Source organism: Protopterus annectens, chromosome 6.part0 (assembly GCF_019279795.1).
Source record: "Protopterus annectens isolate FY-2018-M chromosome 6.part0, PAN1.0, whole genome shotgun sequence".
NCBI lineage: Eukaryota > Metazoa > Chordata > Ceratodontiformes > Protopteridae > Protopterus > Protopterus annectens.
In genome coordinates this window covers 1,589,846,220-1,589,872,089 of record NC_056737.1, presented here as the reverse complement: position 1 = coordinate 1,589,872,089, position 25,870 = coordinate 1,589,846,220, and the positions used below count along the sequence as shown (strand labels likewise).

The following is a 25,870-nucleotide window of genomic DNA, read 5'->3' as shown; positions in this document are numbered from 1 at the left end:
CTCTGCCTCTCCTCTCCAAGGTACTCCTAAAGGTCAGACAAGAGAAGCCAAAAATTATACTGGTTGCCCTAGACTGGCCACGCTAGCACTGGTACCCAATCCTAAAGAGCTTGTCTCAAGGCCCAGCCTGGACATTACCTCTAATACCTCATTTGCTGACCCAACAGAACAATCAGATCTTGCACAGCCAACTCAGAACCCTAAATCTGTCTGCATGGCGGATAATGTAATCATTCAAAACACACCTCTCTCTAAAGCAGTTATGGATGTTAGTTTGGAGGCCAGGAGGCCCAGCACCAGAAAATTTTATGCAGAAAAATGGAAGAGATTCTGTGCTTGGAACCAAGCACAGGCAATTGACTCACTAGAACCTAATATTCCTCAGATTTTGCAATACCTAACTGAGATGCTGGACAAAGGCCTTTCCTTCTCATCAATTAAGATCCATGCCTCTGCCATTTCAGCTCATTATAATACGGACCCACCTATTTTTTCTCATCCTCTGTTAAGACAGTTTCTCAGAGGGGCCAAAAACATAAGACCTCCAAGAAGAGCTCCAATACCTACATGGGACCTCAACTTTGTCTTGGAAAAACTCACACTGCCTCCTTTTCAACCAGCCAATACAGCAGAGATAAAATACTTGTCATGGAAAACCGCTCTTCTCCTAGCAATAACTTCAGCAAGAAGAGTCTCAGAGTTGCAGGCACTAATGGCTGTGGAACCTTTTATTATTTTCCATCAGGACAGGGTTTCCCTAAGGACTAATCCGACATTTATGCCTAAGGTAGTGTCCAGCGTGGCTCTTAACCAAACCATACATTTGCCTACCTTTTATCCAAACCCACAGAATAAGGGGGATAGACTTCTGCATACTTTGGACATAGACAGCTACGTTTTTACTTGGACAAGACTAAAGCCTTCAGAAAGACTGAGCAACTCTTAGTGGCATATGCTGCAGGTTCCCAAGGAAAAGCCATTTCAAAGCAAACTATTTCAAAATGGATAGGCCACTGCATTCATTTCTGCTATTCACAACATGGCAAATCTGTGCCCAAGGGCATTAGGCCACATTCTACCAGAGCAGCAGCCACTTCAGCAGCCTTCCTCAGAGGAGTACCAACCAAGGACATTTTGGAGGCTGCAGTCTGGACTTCAGTGCACACTTTTACAAAGCACTACCATTTACCTCTTTACTCTAAATCCAGAGCAGGCTTTGCCACTGCAGTTCTGCAGGGCCTCCTATCCACTCCAAACTCTGTTTAGGCCCAGCCACCCAACCTCAGCTCTATTTAGGCCCAGCCACCCAACCTCAGCTTTGGGATTCAACCCAAGTGTAATGACTGCAGCAGTGAAACACGATGAACATAGTACAGTTGTGAACCTACCATAAATGTAGATGTTCGAGTGTATTCACTGTTGCAGTCCAGGTTACCCTCCCACCATCCCCTTTTTCTTTGCTGGGACTTATCTGTACTTCTCTATTCTATACAACCTATGTGGTGTATTTGCTTGTAGATGAAGGCTATATGCATGCTTTTTTATGTTCGTAATTTTTACAGCCTACCCTTTTGGGGGCACCTGACATCTGGGGCATGAAAAACTGAAGAAAATGGCGTCGGCTGCATCTTTTATACCCCTGGCGCACTGACGTCAGGGAAGAGGCGACAGCAACCGACGCCAGACCAGGATTTTGGAATTCAAGCCGACTGTGGGTAGCCTGCCAGCAAGATAACCCAAGTGTAATGACTGCAACAGTGAATACACTTGAACATCTACATTTATGGTAGGTACACAACTGTACTTTACCCTCCCTCCAGCCCCCTGACTTCTCTTGGCTCTACCTTTCCTTCTTGTTTGATGTATTTGAGCTTTCTGGTGTATTTGCTTTTTGCAGGAGATGTAACATAACATACAATTGCTTTCCATTATGGGGGAACCTGACATCTGGGGCAAGAAAAACTGATGTAATGGCATCGGCTGCATGTTTTATACCCCTAACGACCTGACGTCATGGAAGAAGAGACAGCATCCGACGCAGGAATCCAAGACTCTGGTATTCAGGCCGGCTGAGGGCTAACTGCAGGCAGATAACCCAAATGTATTGACTGCAACAGTGAATACACTCGAACATCTACATTTGTGGTAAATGTACACAACTGTACTTTTTTCATACGTTTGATATTAGTAAGTTGTAGGCGTCTTTTGCGCTTTGTTTAGGCTGTGTGTGCTTGTTTAATAGCTATAAGTAATAACTTTTTAGCAAACCTTTCCGCTTGCTGATATTTCCTGTTATTAGTGTTGCAGACAGAATGAGGTTCTGTTGACCTTGTTCTTTGTATTTTCCACAAATTAGACGGTATTCCTGTTGTGTTGCATGTGCAAGTCTCTCTACTTGTTTCTGTTCCCCCTAGGTCCGTTTTAGTTAGAGGACCTAGTTTCCCATTCTTTCCTACCTGGTCTAGGCCCGTTTAAGTTAGAGGACCTTGTCCTCGTGGTGTTTCTTTACCGGTTCCTGTAGGGCTACGCCCGTTTAAGTTAGAAGACCTAGTCCTCCCACTTTCTTCGTGTGTGTGTGTGTGTGTGTGAGAGAGAGTTCATCTTCTGTGAGATGTCTAAGGAAGGCAACGACCATAAGCCATCTGGCTTTAAAAAATGCATAAAATGCTCACAGAAGATGCCTGTAAAGGATGGCCACAGTAACTGCATTTACCATTTTGGGCCATCCACTTACAGGAAACTTGCTTATTTTACCACTCTTTTAGTGCTAAGGTGTTGCAAGAAAGAAAAAAATAAGCTCATTCTACAATGTTTCCTAAAGCCTTCATTTGAGGAAGATCTGGCTAGCTCTTCCTCCTCTGCTAGATCTCAGCGATCTAAAAAAGAAAAGTCCAAATCCTCTTAAGAGGCCCTCCCTGGCACCAGCTGGTGTCTCAGAGCCGCCTCTTAAAATTACTAAGCCTGAGAAAATTACTGTCTCATCGGCCCCACTGAGTTTGGAGCCGATCGGGAGTTGTACTACTGTGGTTACAAGGTCGGCGCCAAGTAGTTCAGAGCTTACCACTGAGATTATTCAATGGGGCCGGTCTATAGACCCTGTACCGGTCTCCCCTACATTAAACTTACCCATACTGCAGAGATCCCATTCTCCTACCTGTCCTCCAGGTCTTCCAGGCGTTTATTGTTAGAAGATGTGGAGAAAGGGTAGTGCTGAGACTTCTGACATCATCTGCCTTACCAAAATTGCTGTTTGCTCCGACCCAGTCGGTTCCGGGGCCACTTGAGTCCGTTCCCCCCTTTGATGATTCCTCCGAGCCATGCTGGTCTTTTGGAGCCGGAGTGTTTGGTGCCGCTGGTGGAACCCTTGGTTCCAGCTTCCCCTGAGGTAGTTTCAGAGCCGAGTTCCGCTCTGACACTCTCGGTGCCGTCTGTGGTGTCTAGGAGCCGAAGCTACCCGGTCGACCCCGACAGGGACGCCTGGAACCGAACCTCTTCGGTTCTGAGCCTTCCTCTCGGCACGTCGGCAAGGATGAGCTCGGATCCTATGTCTATCTCTGAGCCAATGGCTCTGGAACCAATGGCATCCTCGGTCTTCTCAGAGTCAAAGAGATCTTCAAGAGCCGGAGACGTCGGCATTCGAGATGATGAGGAATGTGCTGTCCTGATCATCGGCTCCTAGCAGGGCACAGACACTCTCCCCCCTAGGGCACCAACTTCTGTCTCAGGTCCTACTCTCTCTCTCTGGACAGCAGAGACCCGCAACCTCAGGAGCCGCTGGCTGGTGGCCCCCATTCTTCCGAGACCTCCCTGGAATATCCTTCCGAGGAGCCCCCACGGAAGAGAACATGCAAGAGGGAAGCATGTAGACTCCCAGAATGAGTCTTACTTTGGACACTGACCTCGAGGAGTCAGAAGGGTCCCCCAAGTCGTCCTCTGATGATGTCTCCTTCGTAGACATCCTGGAAATCCTTAAGCAGAGGTGCGGCTGGCCTACTGTCACCCCTTCTGATGGAGTCAGTGTACCTCGACGAACTCCTGATGCCATGGAGCCAGTTCCCAGGAGACCAAATACGTTTTTTTCTGTGCCCAGGGAAAAGGAATTTTTGTTTAAAGGTGTTCCCATAGATGCCATGGTGGTGGCGGCAGCCACTAAGAATGAGCTAGCAGAAACAACTTCTGTTCATCTGCCGAATAAGAAGTCACGGACGATGGACAGATAAGGGAAGCATTAAACTACCTTACACACTTCATGAGGCTTCAGTGATATCTCCTTAAGGAGTTAGAAGATTCTCTACAAGGTACATATACTGAGGGAGTCCCTGGCAAGGTGTTTGCCTAGTTGTCCACCTTGAACTCTATTGTCAACTCGTCCATGAGACTTATCTCGTATGCAGCCGATGGAGTGAGTAGAGCAGTGGGTTCAGGAATTTCCCTAAGATGTCATTCCTGGATACATTTGTGTAATTTTGTGGAACCGTTCAAGTCTACCTTTACCAACACCCCGTTCAACGGTTCTTCATTGTTTGGACCCAAGGTAAAGGACACACTTACCCGGTGCGAGCAAAAAGGAAAAACACTCTGCCATGGGAATACTGTCCCCTCTAGACCATACCCTAAGGGTCAGAGGGGTGGTAAAATGTGGTTCAAGAAGTCCCAGAGGTTTTTCCAAGATGCACAAGGTGACTCCTCCTTCAGAGGCAGAGGAGGAGGAGGAAATGGTAGATGTCACCATAGAGGCAGGGCACACCACAAAACCAGGGAGGCTGTGACTCGTTTCGGGGCCAGCCTTACCAGCTCTCCTGATGTGGGGCCCGACTGTGCTTCTCTGGATCTGGTCAGGGGTCGCATTTCTTTGTATCCTGAAGCCTGGCTAAGTAGAAAGAGTTATTACCAGAGGTTATGTCATACCCTTTTCTCTGCCACCCTATGTTCCCAAGAGGATCCCGGATGTTCCACCCAATCACAGGGATCAGGCAACTGTGGAGGTCAACATGTTGCTGGCAAAAAGAGTCATCCAAACCAAACCGTTCCAGCAGACTAAATAGGATCCAGAACTTACTCCAGATTCTTTTTAGTGCCAAAACATACAGGGAACTGGAGGCCCGTCTTGGACCTCAGCAGACTGAATGAATCAGTAAAGGACAAGTTCCGGATGGTGACACTGCAGTCTATACTCCCATTACTAGGGAAAGACACTTGGATGTACTCATTAGACCTCCAAGACGCTTACTACCACATAAAAATGGACAGGACATCGAGGAGTTATCTACGCTTCCGGCTGGGAGCCAGTCATTGCCAGTTTCATGCTCTGCCCTTTGGTCTCACCACAGCCCCCCCAGGGTGTTCACCAAGTGTATGGCAGTAGTGGCAGCTCAAGTGAGATGTCGAGGATTCCAGGTGTTTCCGTATCTGGGTGACTGGCTCCTGAGCGCTCCCACCAGGCATCTACTTCAGACCAGGATGCTACCATTCAACTTTGTGCCCAGTTGGGAATTTCTATCAATTGGGAAAAATCTGCCTTATTGCCCTCTCAATCTGTGATTTTTATACGCTCAGAGATAGGCACAGTAGACATGTTGGCTTGTCTTCCAGTAGAAAGGGCACAGAATCTGGTTCTTCAAATTCACTGTCTTCTCCCTCTATGAAAGGTCAAGGCCAAGACTATTGTGAAGCTTCTTAGGACCATGGCTTCTACAATACTACTAGTGCCGCTAGCCAGACTACACATGAGGGTTCTTCAGTGGCTGCTGTCATCCCAGTGGTTCTTTCAACAGCTACCATTATCTCATCACATACTGCTGACGGACATTTGTAAGAAGGACCTCATTTGGTGGACTCCACCCAACCAGTTAACAACGGGCACTTCATTTGTCCCTCGCCAACCTGTTGCCACTGTGACCACGGATGCCTCACAGGGTGGGGGGCATTATCTAGGCAGGATTGTCCAAGGCACATGGCAAGATCACAAGGCTCATCTGCATGTCAGCGTTCTAGGGATGAGGGCAATGCTCCTTGCGTTGCAAGCACTTCATGACCTTCTGCCTCGTGGTACGATTGTAGACAACATGTTGGTAGTATGATATATCAACAAACAGGGTGGAACCAGATCATACCCACTCTGTCGAGAGGCCATTCGAGTTTGGAAGTGGGCGATATCTTCCCAGTGTTTTCTGGTGGCAACCGCACATTCCAGAGACAACCAACGTGATGGCCGACAAGCTCAGCCGGGCAATCTTGATGCCCCACGAGTGGTCTCTGAAACAGGAAATAGCGGAGCAGATTTTCCACAGGTGGGGACAGCCTTGCTGCGATCTCTTTGCCAGCACTATCAATGCCAAATGCAGCAGCTGTTTCTCCCTCATCCCCCCTCCGGGGGAGTCACCGAGAGATGCACTTGTTTATGATTGGCCCCTGGGTTTCCTTTATGCCTTTCTTCCTTTTCCTCTCATACCCAAGGTTATTCAGAATGCGAAATGGCTAGGAAGAAAATTGATCCTCATTGCTCCTTACTGAGCTCATCAGATTTTGTTCCCCTTTCTCGGTCCTCTTTTCCTAAACGATCCTTGGATTCTGGACCCAGTGCCAGATCTGTTGACGCACATGTCAGGCTCGCTTCATCCCGCTTTACACACCCTCAATTTGACAGCTTGGCTGCTCCAGTTCCATCCCTAGTCAGGTTTCACGACTTCTCACCCCCCGTGACTCATATCCTAACGTCCTGTCATAAACCCTCCACTAGGAGACTATATTCCAGTAAATGGAGGAGATTCTCTATCTGGGTTGAGAAAAATAATGTTGACCCTTATACCGCCTCCATTCTGGTGGTTTTGGAATTCCTGTGTGAGCCTTTCCACCAGGGATCTGCAGCTGCCACTGTCAGGGTTCAATTGGCAGCGATTTCTAATTTTCATCTAGGCATACATGATTCTAATCTGATGTCACATAGGCTGTGCAAAACCTTCCTCAAAGGTGCCACTTTGTTAAGACCCCCATTTCAAGAACCTGTTGCTTCATGCGATTTTAATTTTGTACTATCTAAATTGACATCTCTGCCCTTTGAGCCTTCTCATTCATCGCCTTTGAAATTTCTGTCTTGGAAGACATTGTTTCTGGTGGCTATCGCATCTGCCAGACGGGTGTCAGAGTTACAAGCATTGTATGTAAAATCCCCTTATCTGATTTTTCACAAAGACATCTCTTCATACTAATCCTTCCTTTGTCTCCAAGGTCTGTTCCCATAACACTTTGAACCAATCCATAGAACTTCCGGTGTTCTTCCCAAATCATTCCAACGCAGCAGAATACAGATTTCATCAGTTGGATATCCATAGATAATTATGTTTTTATTTGCACCGGACTAAAGAATTCAGAAAATCAGATGAATTATTTATTTTTTTTTGTCCGAGTCCAGGTCAGGTTTACCAGTATCCAAAGTGACCCCCTCAAATTGGATCTCTAGCTGTATAGCTTACATTTACACCTCTGAGGGTAGGCCTTTACCTTTCAAAATCAAGGTTCATTCTACAAGATCTCAGTCTACCTCTGGAGCCTTTCAAGCCAGTGTCCCACTTCATAATATCTGTGCAGCAGCAACTTGTGCTACCCCTCACATATTTATTACTCATTACAAATTGGTTTTTAACCTCCAGGGGTAGAGCATCCTTTAGTTCCACGGTACTCAGGAGTATTTTTCCTTGAGCCACCCAAGAATAAGGTGCTAGGGGCGCTGTCCCTTCAGTAAGAATGAAGGCGAGATAGGACTACAGAACATAAAGAAGTTATGTACTCACCATAACATTCCATGTTTGTAGTCCATCTCGCCCTTCATTCTTACAAACCCACCCTCCTACCCCCATCCTTTAAGTACCTGGAGACAGAAAAATATTGTTGTCATTATTCACTGGAGACCTTTTTATTATTGGCTTCTTTCTGTATGTTTGTTATTATTTCTACTAGTTAGCAGCAAACAAGATCTGGGGATTGTACTGGTGCACCATGGGATAGCTACCTAGCCACGAGCCAACTAGAAGACTTCACGCTTGTAAATAGGCCGAGTTGGAGCCGAGGATCGGCTCCGATCCCATCAGCAAGAAAGAAGGGCGACATGGGCTACAAACATGGAACGTTATGGTGAGTACATAACTTCTTTTTCTTTTTCTTTCTCCTCCTTGAGTGCAGTACTCTTTTTCAGAAACTCACCAGTACGTGACAGGTAAAAGTTGTCCTTTCTTTTGAGGTGGGAAACTTACACCAACCTAGTGTGGTTCACTGTTCCCGATACTTGTGGAAGGGAATCCCAGGGTTTAAGGCCAGCCATTGAGAAGGTGTAGTCAGAAGAGAGAAGAGTGTTTGCTGGTTTTTGGAGTACAAGTACTCTGCTGAATCAAACTTGTAGGCACATGATTTTACTGTTGGGTATAACTTTGAGGCAGGTTGAGGGGAGATGTCAGACATTAGCATTTTATACCCAAGTGTACAAAGAAAGTGTAAAGTTTTCTTTAATAGGAACCATTTAGTTTTATATGCAAATGTATTGTGACGCTGAGATTTGAAGAAGAGTTGAAGGAATATTTCACTGGATAGGGTCTGAAGGTCATGTACTTTTCTTTTGGTGGTACTGACAAGAAGAGAAGGGCTGTACTGTAGTTTTTGGGGTGAAGAATCTTGATAATTTGTGGGAGGCCTTGAGTTTCAGTCTGGCTGAAATGCCACAGAGCATTTCGTTAGCAGTTTTTTTTTTTTCAGTTGAGAATAAGCTGCTTATTGACCAACCAAGTGAGAAGCTTTTAGAGGTCCAGAAGATGAGTTTTGATAGGATGAGAAGTGTATGTGCAAAGAAACTTGATTGCAGCATTGTCCTGTATGCACTCATAGACAAAAGTTAAATGTGTGAGAGTTTAGAAATAGGGTAAAATGAAGTGACTCAATAACTGAACCTTGAGGGGGTTACTAGAGTACAGCAAAATGTAAGGAAGAGGGGAAGGAAAAAAGGATGTCTTGCTAAAAGATCCCTTAGAGTTAGCTGGAAGGGATCTTTAAACAAGATGAGCTTTCTTTTTATTTAATCTGCCCCCCCACCCCCCCAGATCTTTTCCAATGCCTACCTTTGCTGCATCCCATTGACCAATTTATTTCCCTCCTGGGACAGACACTGGGTATGGGTACCTCCACTCTAGATGAAAGGCCTGCGACTCATCTGTTCCCTGTGGAGGGTCTTATCTGCTTCTTAATACCCTGGGGAGGAGAGAGTTTAGGGTTAGGAAACTGGACAGTTGGTCTGTTTGATTTGGCAGACTGTCCCTGCCTGATCCTTGGAGCCCCATCCCCCTATTGCAGCTCCATTGAGCTTCCCAGTTGCAGCATGCTTTGTGAGATGTGTGCACACATTCCTGACAGTATGTACTGGAAAGGCTTGTATTCCATGCGTGCAATACCCAGTGCTCCTAATAGGTGTCAGTCAGCCAGTAACCATAGCTACCTTTCTCCACCGTGGATGGGTGAACAGGCATCAGTCGTGTGCTCCCATTCTCCCAGCTAAACCCCTTCAGCAGTCACTGCGCTAGTCAAACATTGGATGTCCAGGTTGCAATTAGGGCATCTTCCCTCTGTGCATTTGGGCTACACTTTGAGCAAGATAACTTTTGATCTCTGGTAGCATCTTAAGTGAAGTTAGTGGCTCTTAATGAAGAAACTAGGAGTTCATGATCTACTAGATTGAAAGCTGTAGTAAAGTCGGTGAACAGAGCACCATTAAGTGAGATGTCATCCATGGCAGTTCAGGACAGAGTCTGTGATACAGAACAATACAGTTCAGGTAACTTCTACTCTTGCTTTTTCTGTCAGTTGGAAGAGGAGGTATTTGTTTTGCAAGTCAGTTTCTATGGATGTAGATGATTGGGGGAATTAGGATTTCTTAGCAGACCAGTGGAAATGATTATACACTAATCACTTATATTTGTAGAAAAAGATTAACTTTGTGATTTTTGTTAAGTGTGTTAGTGATTATTAGGTTAAGGAAGCAGTGGCCGTTGTATGTTGTTGAAAAAAAAGGCATGGTAGGTTCTCAAATAAATAAGGAGAACCCATGCTCTTTTAAACAGTTTAAAAATGTCATGCATATTGGGAATAAGAAAAAAAAATATTAAAATTATCCAGTAGTATAGTGTTATTTTTTCCCAGCTGTTTGGTAACACTCTTGAAGTAATGGTTTCTGAGTTGTGGAAGGAGCACAGTGGTCAGAAATTATTTTAAATTTGCCACAGCTGTGGATGGAAGGTTCAAAAATAAACCTATTTGGATATTACTTGTCAGTTAAAGAGGAGATGAAAAACAGTTTACAAGAAAGAGAGATCATTTTTGGAAGAGATAGAATTCAGCCCCCCAGTCCCCATGCCAATACTAGTTGGTGCCTGAGCTGCTACTTGGACTCAGATCGTGTAGATAGTAATCTGAGCTTTATAGCTTTAAGCCAAGTGGGGTGGCTACTCAAAATTTGATGAAGGCCATGATAATGGCATTCATTTATAGCCCAACAATAGTGTAGTAGGGTGCAAGTGGAAGTACCTGAGGATTTTCATTACCGAGTGTGAATGCCTCATAGATATAGCAGTTTGGGAGTAAGAAAAAGTATTACAAAGGACTTGATAATGGAGCCATCTTTAAGATAAATGTTTTATGTAAAAAGCAACAACTCCAGCCTAGGATATTACACCTTGTAATGGCTTTAAAAAAAGAGACTGATTCTGTGCTCATCTGATTTTCTTTTCTCTCTTTCCAAATTGAGGATAGTTATAAATACCTTTGTCAGGTATCAGTAAGACCCTGAAAAAATTATGTAGTCAAAATTTAGGTAATGGTTAACAGATGAGCCAAAGTGGTGACCCCTAATGGGAGCAGCCGAAAGAAGAAGAACCTAACATTCTTCCTGAAGAATAAATTTGAAGTTTGGGTTATTGTGAATGGGATAAGTGGGGATGAAACAATATAATAATCAGATTGAATTATGATTAATAATGTTTTGGAGTAAACAAATGTATAGATGTTAGTTGTTAAATTTTGCTACAGGGATATTAAAATAATGACATAACAGATGGGGAAAGAGTTTTTCTTTGAATGTGGCTATGTTGCACGGATAAAATCTGAAAGTGGTGTACCAGGATGGTATGCCTGTGCATGGTTGTGCGAAAGCTGACATTACTGAAAATTGAGTAAAAAGATGTTTAAAAGGTAAATCTTTCAGATGAGAGAGACCCATGAATTACATGTACATTTCTCTTGCTACGTGATATTAGCTGCTGTCTTACTGTTTTGTGGCTATATAACTGTACTTGCCAGAAGAAACTCTCGAGTCTTGGAAGGAACTAGGGAGGACACTGTATAAGGTACTGTTTATGTCTAAACATTCCTTAAGCACATTTAAGCACCGTCATAGGTCATTGACAGATCACTTTTCATATTCACAAAAAGAGCTTGTTTTACCAGAGCTACATATGTGGACAAGTCTGTTTTAAAACAGGTAGTCATGGTGGAAGCCTCTGTCAGTGATTTCCTGATGTTCTCCGTGTTTCACTGTTGCAGTCATTGCACTTGGGTTATATGCTTGCAGGTAGCCCTCAGTCGGCCTGATTAACAAAGTCTTGGGTCCTGCATCGGCAGCTATCTCTTCTTCGGGACGTCAGGTCGTCGGGGATATAAAACATGCAGCTGACGTCATTACACCAGTCTTTCTTGCCGTGCGGTGCCGGAAGCAGAAGCAGTTCACAAGTGCCGGTCGGCCGACGACTGAAAATTTCGTTTTCGAGTTTCAGAACCGAAGGCTTCAACTAAAAGCGAAGTACCCTGTTGGGGAAACTTTTTCTTGCTCTAGACCGATGTCAGTAAAAGTAAATAATTGCATTTCTTGTGGAAAGCAAATACCTCATAAAGATTTTCATTCATACTGTATTCCTTGCCTAGACCCTGACCACGACGTACCTTGCTGTCAGTTTTGTGCCTTATTTAAACCACGAACTATCCATTGTAGGTATATTTGCTCTTCTAAATTTGTTGGTGCTCTGTTCAGTTATCCTGAATATGTCTTCGATAAGCCATCTGACTACTGACATTCCGAAGAAACGCAAAGATAAAGACAGAGACAGGCCGCCCAGTTCGCCGGTACTCAGTGAGGCACTTTTGCAGCCCCTGATACCTGCTACTTCAGATTCGCAAGTCTCTATTGAGACCCATTCGGAGTCCGGCATGCCGCGAGATGCTTCAGCTGTGGAACCTGCGGATGTGTCTACCTTGGATGGGTCCGGAGCAGCTGTGCAGGCACCGGCTTCTGAGGGTGTATTCAGGCCTACTGACTTGTATATTAAACTGGCGCCATCTTCTTCTTCATACCTAAAACACGACCCATGCCTAGAAAACTGATGCCCAGACCGCATGGTCAGGCCTCTATGCCTAAAGAACAAATGATAAGAATGACTGAAGACCTTATTACTTTAATCAGGGGAAGCCAACCTTCCCCCTCTAAGAGGCCTAGGACTGAGTTTGCTTATGATACTTCTGACCAGGATTCTGAAATTTCTGTTTCCTCTGATGACCAGGATTTACCCTTATCTACCTATGAGGATTCTGATGCTGAGGACTCTATTCCGGCTGCTTCCCACCAGAGGATTTCTCTTTTGGTGAAACCTTGCATACTCTCAGGGAGCTTTTTCATTGGGAAAGTCAGGATTTCTCTGATTCTAAAAAGAGGCTTAGGGATTTCTTACTCCTGCCCCAGCACAGGCCTTTAGCTGTACCTCCTATACCGGACATTGTTGATGATGCCTTTTCGGAATCTAGCATGGCCCCTGACTCTTTACCTCCTGCTTCCAGAAAACCTGATAGATATTACAGGGTTCCTGACTCTCACAAGTTCCTTTTCAAAACTCCTACTGCGGATCCTGAAACCATTTCACAGGGACCCAAGGGCATTAAAGCAACTACTGCCAAAAATCCTACCCCCTCTGATAGAGACTCCAGGGCGCCGGATAGATGGGGTAAGAAGGTATACACTTCGGCAGCTTAGGGCCTTGAATTGCCACTTTCATATGTTAAAGTATCAGCAGCATATTAGTGGATTGCTTAAACAGAAAATGATGTTGACTCCTGATTGTGCTGAAAATAAGGATTTACAGGATTTTATGCATTCTGCTGAACAAGTTGGTAAACATACATTGCAATGTGATTTTGATTCACTAGAGGCATCTTGCAGGGCTGCAGTAACTGGGTCTGTACTTAGAAGGCATGCTTGGCTTAAGGAGCAATCCTTGCCAGATCATGTTAAAGCAAAATTACTAGATGCTCCCTTAAATCAGGGCCACCTCTTTGGCAACAAGGCAGAAGAAGTTCTTAAAAAGATGGAGGAAAAAGCTAAATCTATGCAAACTGTTAAAGACTTTTTACAAGTACAACCTACAAGATGTGGTAGGCATTGGCCTTCTAAGAATTGGTCATTTCCTGCCTCTTCCAGACCTTCTCAGTCCAAACCCAGATCCAGCAGAGCACCCAGGCTTCAGTCCCCAGGGGACGCACAGGACTAAGCAGTGGGGGGCCTCCACTTCCAAATTTGGGAGTAATAAAATTCCCCCGATGGTAAACTGTCTCAATAACTTCTTTTTAAAACTTCCAAGCACTTCTCAACTGACTGCCCCTTTGGGGGGGGGGGAGAGATTGCACTACATGCAAAGAGCTGGGGACTCATTACCCAGGACAAATGGGTTTTAAATGTAGTGTCCCAAGGATACAGATTTCACTTCCACACATCACCAACTCCAAGCGGTTGGCTGGATCTACCTCCAAAGCAGTGGGCAGAGGCCCAAAAGCAAGTACTCTCTCTCTTAAGCATAGGGGCTATTCAATTGGTACCAGAAGAGAAAAAGGGACAAGGTTTCTACTCAAGATTTTTCCTGGTACCCAGAAAAGACAATTCATGGCGTCCTACCCTGGACCTGCCTACTCTAAACACCTTTTTGGTGATTTCAAAAGATGCTGACTCTTCACCAGTTGCTTCCTATGCTAAGCAAAGATGCCTGGTTGGCAACACTAAATTTAAAGGAAGCATACCTGCAAATCCCAATCAGGGAGTCTTGCAGAAGATACCTACACTTCAAAGCAGGCTACACGCACTATCAGTTCTCTGCACTGCCCTTTGGCTTATCTACTGTGTCCAGGGTATTCACAAATTGCCTAGCTCCAGTCATTGCATTTTGCAGGAAAAGAATATTCAAATATACCAATACCTGGACAATTGTCTAATTCAGGCAGAAAACCAGGACATACTTTTGAATCATCTGACATTTGTACAGAGGGTGCTAACTTGTCTGGGGTACACCATAAATGAAAATAAATCACACCTGGTACCCTGTCAACAAATTATATTCCTGGGAGCGAGCTTAAATATAACTTCCCAGATGGCTTTCCTCACGCCAGAGAAACAAATTCACTTGACAACCTACTTCAAACAAGTGGTCACAAAACCCCTGCTATTTGTAAGTTAAATACTACAAGCCTTGGGGTTCATGGCCTCCTGCATTCTTCTAATTCCATATGCAAGACTGCATATGAGGAAACTACAATGGTATCTAAAAAGCCTATGGTGTCAACATTCTCAGGATCTAGAAGCAATGATTCCTGTCATTCCTTGCCTACGCCTAGAGTTCCTTTGGTGGGCAGAGCGCTGCCACCAAAACAAGGGACTACCATTCACACTACCCCCTGCCGCCCAAAGCCTAACAGACGCATTAGACTATGCATGGGGGGGGGCGCACCTGGCAGGGAAGTGCATTCAGGGCAAATGGAACCCAATTCAAATGCACCTCTACATTCTTCCAGAACAATTAATGGTAAAGACGGACACCACCACTGTTATGTGGTACATAAACAAGCGGGGGGGGGGTACACATTTCTTACCCCCTCTGCAGACTAGCCATGGCATTGTGGAACACAGCCTTGAGCTACCAAGTACTTCTACAAGCTCAATTCCTGCCAGGAAAACTAAATACACTGGCAGATGGACTAAGCAGAACCCTCATGGACCCACACAAGTGGAAACTGGAACCATGGATTTTCAACATGTTGACACACAAGTGGGGGAGCCCAGATATTGACCTGTTTGCCTCCCCCCAAAACTATCAATTGGAAACATTTTGTGCAAGAACTCCCCACAGACAAGCTTGGAAGGTGGATGCTCTGTCCTTCAGCTGGAAAAACCTGTCCGTTTATGCATTTCCTCCTCTGCCTTTGCTCTCCAAAGTACTACTAAAGATCAAACAAGACAAACCAAGGATGATTTTGATTGCACCAGTCTGGCCACGCCAACACTGGTATCCCTTCTTGCACAGTGTGTCATTGTTGCCCCCATGGCACCTGCCTCAAACTCCTAACCTGCTGTCTCAGCAGGAGAACCAGATTCTGCACCCTCAGCTTCAAACACTGAACCTAGCAGCCTGGCTAATTACCTAAGCTCTCCTTTACCATCTCTCAGTAAACCAGTGATGGATGTCATTTTAGAGGCAAGGAGGCCTAATACTAGAAATTCATATGCTGAAAAATGGAAAAGATTCTGTGCCTGGAACCAGTGTCAAGGGATGAGCACAGCAGTGCCCAATTTACCTCAGATTTTACAATACTGAACTCAGATGCTTCACAAGGGCCTGTCTTTTTCCTCAGTAAAAATTCACGCCTCAGCCATTTCAGCTCATTATAACACAGAACCTCCCCTCTTCTCTCTTCCACTGCCCAAGCAATTCCTCAGAGGGGCCAAAAATTTAAGACCACCCAGGAGAGCTCCAACTCCAGCCTGGGACCTTAACTTTGTATTGGAGAAACTCACCCTTCCTCCTTTCGAGCCAGCTGCTACTGCAGATTTAAAATTCCTTTCTCGGAAAACAGATTCCCTTTTTATCCATCACCTACAGGACTTTATGGCAGTGGAGCCTTTCATCATCTTTCATGCGGACAGGGTGTCCCTCAGGACCAATCCCGCTTTCATGCCAAAGGTAGTATCCAGTGTGGCCTTTAATCAGTCCATTTGTTTGCCTACCTTCTTTCCTAATCCGCAGAACAAAGGGAAACGCATACTGCACTCCTTAGATGTACACAGACCACTTAGATTCTACTTGGACAGGTCTAAACCTCAAAGGAGATCTGAACAACTGCTGGTGGCATTTGCTGCAGGGACTGAGGGGAAGGCTATTTCAAAGCGAACTATCTCCAAGTGGATAAGCCATTGCATTCACTTCTGCTATAAGTACCATGGAAAACCTGTCCCACAGGGGATCAGATCCCACTCAACCAGGGCTGCATCTACGTCTACAGCCTTTCTCAAAGGCGTACTTACCAGGGACATCCTAGAAGCTGCTACGTGGAGTTCTGTACATACTTTCACCAAGCATTACCATTTGCCAATTTTCTCTAAATCCAGAGTTGGCTTTGCCACTGCAGTTTTGCTGGGCCTTATAGCTGGTCCTAATGCTATCTAAATTCCTCCTCCCATCCTTAGCTTTGGGAATCTACCCAAATGTAATGACTGGAACAGTGAAACACGAAGAACATAACATTTACCATAAATGTAGATGTTCGAGTGTATTCACTGTTGCAGTCCTGGTTACCCTTCCTCCAGCCCCCTGACTTCGTTTGGCTATACCTCTTCTCTCCTTTTCAATGCCTAAAAGCTTTTTGGTGTATTTGCTTTTTTGTTTGAGGTATAACCTTGTATATTTATAGATTTAATTGCTTCCAATTAGGGGGGCACCTGACATCTGGGGCAAGAAAAACTGATGTAATGATGTCGGCTGCATGTTTTATACCCCTGACAACCTGACGTCACGGAAGAAGAGACAGCAGCCGACGCAGGACCCAAGACTTTGGTAATCAGGCCGACTGCAAGCAGATAACCTAAATGTAATGACTGCAACAGTGAATACACTCGAACATCTACATTTATGGTAAGTGTACTCTACTGTACTTTTTGTTGAATACTGTTTTAACAGTGCATTCCACTAAACATAAAAAAGAGATACTATAATTTATATGCTCCTAAGATTTTCTTCAGCATTAATTTACACACCCTGTGATTATTCCTCAAGAAACACAACAATCTTGGATGTTGTGTAGTCCAGTCTCACCTTTATTTTTACATGTGGGTTAGGAGCCGATCCTCGGCTCCGACCCGGCCGATTTACAAGCTCGAAGACTTCTGTTTGGCTTGTGGCTAAGCAGGTATCCCATAGTGCACCAGTACAAACCCCAGATCTCGTTTGCCGTGTCGACGAGTTCGGTTGTGCTTCTCTTGGCTCTAGCTAAGTGTTAAAATTCTTCTATTTAAATTTTGTATTACAGTTATTACGGTGTTGTAAGGTGATATTATCTTAGGCATTAGTGTTGTTTGCCCTTTTCGGTGCATTCTTAGCTTAAACTTGTTGTTAGTTTGGTATCCTGTGTGCCAGTTTAGAGTTCTTGTAGGCGCCATTGCGTTTTTTTCCTTATCAGGTAGTTTGTTAGTTTGTGCCGGTTTTCTGCTGATAGTTAACAAGGGCTCCTGTTATTCTGTTGTTTTTCTAGACCATTATTGGCAGCTTAGTTTCCTTAATCTTAGATTGTATTTTTGGCGGGGATCCGCTGGTTATTTGCTAAGGGTTGGAGTTCCTTCCTTAGTACATTAGTTTTTTTTTCTTCTAATTGCTCCACATAGAGTTATATACAGTTTTCTGTGTGTGTGCGTTTTCTGGTCTGTTTAAATTAGAAGACCCAGTTTCTGTCCCACCGGGCTAGGCCCGTTTAAGTTAGAGGAGCTAGTCCTCCTGGTACTTCTTTCTGTACGGCTAGGCCCGTTTTAGTTACAGGACCTAGTCCTCTTCCCTCATTCTTCTTCTTCTTCCTTTCCTGTGTGTGTGTGTGTGTGTGTGTGTGTGTGTGTGTGTGTGTGTGTGTGAAATGTCTAAAGAGAGTAAGGAGCACAAACCTTCGGGCTTTAAGAAGTGCATGAAATGCTCCCAAAAGATGTCTAATGGATGACCACAGTAGCTGTGTCTACTGTTTAGGGGCCTTCCAGCTGCAGGAATCGTGCTTGTTCTGCCATGCTTTCTCTCCTAGGGTGTTACAGGAGAGAAAGAACAAGCTTATACTCGAGGATCTACTAAACTCATCTTTTGAGGAAGTTCTATCCAGTTCTTCAGCTTCCTCCAAGTCTGGCAAATCTAAGTCTTCAAAAAGGCCTTCTCCGGCGGTGGCTGTTGTCTTGGAGCTGCCTTCTAAACAGTCAAAATCTGCCTCCTCGACTCCACTGCCTTCGGAGCTGAAGGAGAGCACTATTGTGGTGTTCTGAGCCGGTCTGTGGATTCCGTACCGGTTTCCGTGTTATGAAAGTCTCCAGTGCCCCCTAGATCAAGATCCCCTACTATGTCTTCCAGATCTTCCAGGAGCCTTTCGGAAGAAGATGTGGAGAGAGGGTAGTGTTGAGAGTCCTGAAGTCATCTCCCTTACCAAAATTATTGTTGGCTCTGACCCATTCAGCTCCGGAGCCACTCGATCCAGCTTTACCCTTGTCTGCTATTCCTCCTCCGAGCCATGTTGGCCCTTCGGAGCCAGAGTGCTTGGTGCCACCGGAGGTACTATCGGTTCCAGCTTCTTTTTCGGCTCCGAAATGCTCGGTGCCGTCTGTCATGTCCAGGGGCCGAAGCTCTCCTGTCGGCGCCAACAGGGAGTGTTGGAATCTATCTTCTTCGGTTCCAAGCCTTCCTCTCGGTGCATCGGCCAGGGTGAGCACAGACCCTGCATCTTTCTCGGAGCCGACGGCTCTGGCTCCGACGTCATCCTTTGTCTCTTCTAGCGGGGAGGTCTTCGGAGCCGGAGAGGTCGGCGTTTGAGATTAAGATGAGCATGCTGTCTCATTCTCCAGCCCCTACCAGTGGTACCAGCACTCTTCCCCCGAGAGCACTCACTTCGGTCTCAGCCCCTACTCTGTCTGGAGACAGCAGAGACCCTCAGCCTCGGGAGCCATCGGCTGGTGGCCCCCACTCTTCCGAGGCCTCCCCGGAATGCCCTTTCGAGGAGCCTCCCCAAAAGAGGCTATGTAAGAGGAAGCATGTTGACTCCCAGGATGAGTCCTTGACATCAAGCACTGGCCTCGTGGAGTCGGAAGGGTCCCCCAAGTCGTCCTCTGATGATGTCTCCTTCATGGACATCTTGGAGATTCTTGAGCTGAGGTGCGACTGCCCACTGTCGACCTTTCTGATGAGAAGTCGGTGTACCTGAAGGCTTTCGGGTCTCAACCTTCTGCCTCTTGGGTGTGTCCACCTTTTGATGAACTATTGGATCTAGTTAGTCAAAAGGTGTGTGATGCTGCTGATGCTGTGAAGTCAGTCCCCAGGAGACCCAATAAGTTTCTGTCTGCCCCTCCTGGTAAAGAGTTTTTGTCTAAGGGCGTTCCCGTAGATGCCATGGTGGTGGCAGCGGCCACAAAGAAGGAGCTGGCGGAGACTTCTTCCTATGTTCATCCGCCAAATAAGGATTCTCGACAGATGGACAGATTTGGGAAGCATATCTTTAGTTCAGCGGCATTTACCCTTCGATCGTTGAACTATCTCACTCACTTCACGAGATTACAGAGAGATCTCCTCAAGGAGTTAGGGGATTCTATACAAGGTGTGTGTGCTGAGGGAGTCCCTGACAAAATCTCTGCTCACTTGTCCACCTTAAATTCTATAGTTAACTCCTCCATGTGGCTTATCTCCTATGCGGCTGATGGAGTGAGTAGAGCAGCGGGTTCAGGAGTTGCCCAGAGGCGTCACTCCTGGATGTGCTTGTGTAATTTTGCCGAACCATTTAAGTCTACTTTCACCAATGCCCCATTTGGTGGTTCCTCATAGTTTGGTTCCAAGGTGAAGGACACACTCACTCGGTGTGAGCAAGAAGGAAAGACGCTTTCTGCCATAGGAGTACGTTTTACTGTTCCCTCTCGACCATACCCCAGACGTCAAAGGGGCGGTAAAATGTGGTTCAAAAAGTCCCAGAGGGTCTTTCCGGACACACAGGGTGAATCCTTCAGAGGCAGAGGAGGAGGAGGAGCAAATGGGAGACGTCGCCCTAGAGGCAGGGGTGGTCCGCAGTACCAGCAAGGCCATGATTCCTTTCGGGCACGGCCTTATCAGCACTCCTGATGTGAGGCCTGACTGTGTTTCTCTGAGGCCGGTCGCGGGTCGCATTTCTTTGTTTCCAGAAGCCTGGCTAAATATCACTCAAGACAAGTGGGTACAAAGTGTTGTTACCAGAGGCTGTATCATACCCTTTTCCCTTTCACCTTTTGTTCCCAAGAAGATCCCAGATGTACCACCCAATCACAGGGATCAGGCAACTGTGGAGATCAACAAGTCGCTTTTAAAAAGAGTCGTCCAGTCCGTCCCAGCAGACCAGATTGGATCCGGAACTTACTCCAGGTTCTTTTTAGTAACAAAACGAACCGGAGATTGGAGGCCAATATTGGACCTCAGCAGGTTAAACGAGTCCATGAAGGAGGACAAGTTTCAGATGGTAACTCTGCAGTCGATACTGCCATTGTTAGGGAAAGACTATTGGATGTGCTGTCTAGATCTTCAAGATGCCTACTACCATGTAAAAATGAACAAGGCATCCAGGAGCCATCTACGCTTCCAGCTGGGAGCCAGTCATTATCAGTTTCGTGCTCTGCCCTTTGGTCTCACCACAGCCCCCAGGGTGTTCACCAAATGCTTGGCAGTAGTGACAGCTCACCTGAGACGTTAAGGATTCCAGGTGTTTCTGTATTTGGATGACTGGCTCCTGACCAGCCCACCAGGCATCTACTCCTCCAAAACAGAGACGCCACTATTCAACTTTGTGCTCAGTTAGGGATCTCCATAAATTGGGAAAAATCTGCATTATTGTCCTCTCAGTCTGTGATTTTTATAGGCGCAGAGGTAGACACAGTGAACATGACAGCTCGTCTCCTCGCTGATAGGGCACAAAACTTAATGTTTCAAATTCAACGCCGTCTTCTGTTGCGGAAGGTCAAAGCGAAGTTGGTTCTTCAGCTCCTCGGGACTATGGCTTCCACAATTCTATTAGTACCATTAGCCAGGTTGCACATGAGAAGTCTCCAGTGACTTCTGTCTTCCCAATAGTCCTTCCAATATCTCCCGCTGAGTCATCCTATCCTGTTGACGGAATCATGCAAGAAGGACCTTCTTTGGTGGATAGCTCCCAACCAGTTAATCACGGGCGCCCCTTTGTTCCTGCCCAACCGTTGCCAGTGTGACCACGGATGCCTCCCAGATCGGGTGTGTGTGTGGGGGGGTTATCTCAGCAGGACTGTCCAAGGCACATGGCAAGAACACGAGGCCCACCCGCATATCAGTGTTCTGGAGATGAGGGCAGTGCTCCTTGTGATGCAAGCACTTCAAGACTTTCTTCCTCTCGGGACTATTGTGATACATTCAGCACGTCAGTAGTTTGGTATATCAACAAACAGGGCGGTACCAGATCTTACCCACTCTGTCGAGAGGCCATGCGAGTTTGGGAATGGGCGATTTCTTCCCAGCGCTTTCTGGTTACAACGCACATTCCAGAGATGACCAGCGTGATAGCAGACAACAGGAAACAGCGGAACAGATTTTCCGCAAATGGGGACAGCCTTGCTGCGACCTCTTTGCCAGCCCAGTCAGTACCAAATGCAGCAGCTATTTTTTCCTCATTCCTTCTCTGGGGGAGACACCCAGAGATGCTCTGGCTCACGATTGGCCCATGGGACTTCTGTATGCCTTTCCTCTGATTTCCAAAGTGATTTAGAAAGCCAGTCGGCTGGGAAGCAAGTTGATCCTCATAGCTCCTTACTGGCCTCATCAGGTCTGGTTCCCTTTTATCAAGCCTCTTCTCCTGGACCCAGCTCCAGATCTGTTGACTCACATGTCAGGTTCGCTACATCCCTCAATCCACACCCTCAGGTTGACAGCGTGGCTGCTCCAGTTCCATCCCTAGTCAGGCTTCATGATGTATCATCCTCAGTATCACATATTCTTATATCCTCCCATAAACTTTCAACTAGGAGGCTGTATGGCAGTAAATGGAAATGATTTTCTATATGGGCATAGAAAATGAATGTAGATCCCTACACTGCTTCTGTCCCTGTGATTTTGGAATTTCTCTCTGAGCTTTTTCAACAAGGAGCTGCCGACGCTACTATCAGAGTCCAACTGGTGGCGATTTCTCATTTTCACTTAGGGTTTCCAGATAACAATTTAATGTCTCATAAGCTATGCAAGACCTTTTTGAAAGGAATCACTCTTTTGAGACCACCACTGCAAGAACCTGTGGCTTCTTGGGATTTAAATTTTGTGTTGTCCAAACTGACTTCTCCCCCATTTGAACCTTCACACTCATCTTCATTGAAATTTTTGTCTTGGAAGACTTTGTTTTTGGTAGCTATTACATCAGCTAGACGGGTATTGGAGCTACAAACCTTGTGTGTTAAGCCACCTTATTTGATCTTTCACAAGGACATGGTGTCACTGCATACTAATCCCTCCTTTGTCCCCAAAGTTTGTTCCCCTGCTACCTTAAATCAATCCATAGAACTCCCAGTTTTCTTCCCTAATCACTGTAATACAGATGAATACAGTTTTCATCAGCTGGATGTTCATAGACAACTACGTTTTTATTTACAGCGGACCAAGGAATTTAGGAAATCAGATCAACTATTAATTTCCTTTTCCGACTTCAGATTGGGCTTACCAGTTTCTGAAGTGACACTATCTAACTGGATTTCCAGTTGCATAGCCTTTATCTACAGTTTGGAGGGCAGACCTGTACCCTGCAGGATTAAGGCTCATTCTACCAGGTCGCTGTCTACCTCTGCAGCCTTTCAAGCCAGGGTCCCACTTGATAATATTTGTGCAGCAGCTATGTGGGCTAACCCTCACACTTTTATTATGCATTACAAATTGGATTTAGCTTCCAGAGGAAGAGCATCCTTTGGTTCCACGGTCCTTAGGAGTATTTTCCAGTGAGCCACCCAAGAATAAGACGCTGTCCCATATGTAAAAATGAAGGTGAGATTGGACTACACAACATAAAGAAGTTATGTACTCACCATAATGTTCCATTAATTTTTACCAACCTGCCCTCCTGCCCCTATCCTGGAAGAGCTGGAAATAATAATAATACTTTGGTTATCTTTGGTTGGAGATCCTTTAGTATTGGTTTGTCTGTTATGGGTTTTTTCTTCTAGTGAGCAGCAAACAAGATCTGGGGCTTGTACTGGTGCACTATGGGATATCTGTTTAGCCACGAGCCAACCAGAAGTTTTCGAGCTTGTAAATCGGCAGAGTCAGAGCCGAGGATCAGCTCTGAACCTATATGTAAAAATGAAGGGTGAGATGGACTACCAACATGAAACATTATGGTGAGTACATAACTTCTTTTTTTTGTCTGTAAAAGCTATTTACCTTCATTTTGTATACTAGCACGACTTAAGACATCCTGAAGATAAACCACTTTGAAGAAAAACAGAGCATTGACAACCTACTATGCATGCACCGAGGAAGAACGTCTGTGAATGCAACCATAAAACATTGTTTTTTTGCAAGGGGCAAGCCCCCCCCCCCCCCTGTGCCCAGGGACGCAACTCCACCCCCCATTCGCTGCTAATTATGTATACTAACTCCAGGATTGCACAATCTCTAGGAAAGGGAATATTCCCCTACCTGGGAATTGTGAATTTTGCACACTCGACTGTCTGTATAATTGACCAGATGGGATCGGTTAAACAGATGCTGATCAAACCCCCTGTTTGATTAATTTCTTTTTTTATTTATTTAACATTTGTTAACCAGAAGTGTCCAACTAGGATAGATCCTATTTTCAGCTGAGGCCCAGGGAGAAATGGTGCAGGTGCATCTCTTTGGAATGTGGGAGGAAACTGGAGTACCCAGAGGAAGCTCACATGAATGCAGGGAGGACATGCAGACTCCATACAGAAGGCACCCCACCAGCCCGAGACTTGAACAGGAGAACCTGTTGCTGTGTGGTGACAATATTAACTGATGCACCACTGCGCCTCAACCAACAAAACCCACAAAGACTTAGTCTTTCCAGTACACACACCCTTCTTGCAGTGCTTACCCTGCCTGTATTACATTCTTAAGGCATAATTGAGGGTTAAGTTGCACTACATTCTCTTTCATTAACAGAAGGTAGTGAGTCAGAGTTTAGGTGCTGAAGGTAACCTGTGCATTGAGAGCCATTTTGTATTTTGCATGCATGTATTCTGTCTCACTGGCATCCCTTTTCTTGCTGTAACTTTTTTGTGGAGACATTCTATAGCAAACTGATTTGCCAGAGGTGCTAATGTCACAAGGCACACTAAACTTTCCCTATATAGGATTGATGCATTTGAATAGTACTGATTTTGTTGGCTAAGAAGTCTGTTTTGCATATTGTATATTGTAACTCAAATGTCATTCAGTATTTCATATATTTATGACTTAGTGTCAGATAATTTTCAGCAAAGTTTTGTCTCATTTTGAGAATTGCGTCTTTTTTTCTTTCTTCTACCTCTTATTTAACACCACAGACTTTTTTTGCTTGTTAGGTTTGCTTTAATGTTTATGCAATATTGCAACCATTGTTGTAGAGTTTTTTTTTGTCTTGCTGTTTGTTTAAAAGTCACTGTTTGTTATGATGATGTACTTTATTAAGGTATCCTCCACCCCTGTAGTCAAATATTTTGGTTCTTCCTAGGGTATATGATGTAGTGTTTGGTCCCATCTCCTGCACTACAGGAGAATGAAATTACTAAAAATATAAGTCATTAAGAAGTGTGCTTGTACATTAGGTGTTTACATATGTCAGAAACTTTGACCATGTTTGTATATTGCAGAACAGCTAATAACACATTTCTGGGGGTGAAATAGTCAAACAGCAATGTCCAGGCTCTGCATTTTTTGCAGTTTCCATAGCAACAACATGGGAACTTGGAAAATGTGTTTTGAGTCCATTTTTTTATTTCTTTCGCAGATAGCTCTGAGATAATGCTAACTTTGCAAAAACACTTTGTTGCTATTTGTGAAGTTTAAATGTTATTTGGTGGGGAATTTGTATAATGCTTTGTATTTGTATCTCAAAAGTGATGATCTAAGATTTTAGTTCAAATGTCCCCAGGACTTCAGGACTGCAGTTGTTTCTGTATGCCCCTAGAAAAAAACACAACAGTATTCTTTTCTTGTTCTTCTAGGCACATGGCAGTCTTAGCTGAGACAATCAAGAAAGGTATCCATGATGCAGATTCCGAAGCAAGGCTGGAAGCAAGAAAGTAAGACTTTGTTTGTGTTTTATACTCAAGATGTTTGTGCCATGATGGCAGAATTACATCCATCCGTTTTAATAGTTTTCAGTACATTTATTTTATATGCTTAATTGGGTGTTTGTTTCATATAAATTATTTTGTTAAAATGTGGAAGAGAAAAGGCAAGTTTTGTCTTGAGGAAGACAGATTTGTCTGTAAAGAAAAGACAGTGTAAAAATCTGTACTCTGCACTACTAGGTATGTATGCAGTAAAACTCAATAAGAAAAGAAGTGCACTTTTCAAATAAAATTGCAAAATCTTCTGTCAGTATAAAAGCAGAGAGGCTGATAATGTGAAATATCATTTGTCTGACAATTAGCACTGCAGTAATGTGAACAAAGGGTTTAATTGATTAAAATCACTGAATAGTAACATGCATTTGAGTTTGAGTTTGTATCCTTCAGAGAAAATGCAGGCGGACATACATTCTGTTGTTCTAGCTACTTATTAAGTTTGTAAGAGGAAAGGACATCTTATCAGTAAGGGCA

The 25,870-nt window shown here is 44.8% G+C and overlaps 1 protein-coding gene across 1 annotated transcript in view; it reads left to right on the top strand.

Moving 5' to 3' along the window:
- CLASP1 (cytoplasmic linker associated protein 1) overlaps window positions 1-25,870 on the top strand; it is a 4,127,769-nt gene that overhangs the window by 1,824,567 nt on the left and 2,277,332 nt on the right. The window contains exon 16 of the mRNA XM_044073692.1: window positions 25,271-25,348. Coding sequence (XP_043929627.1) covers window positions 25,271-25,348 — 78 coding nt within the window. The remainder of the gene's footprint in view (window positions 1-25,270; window positions 25,349-25,870) is intronic.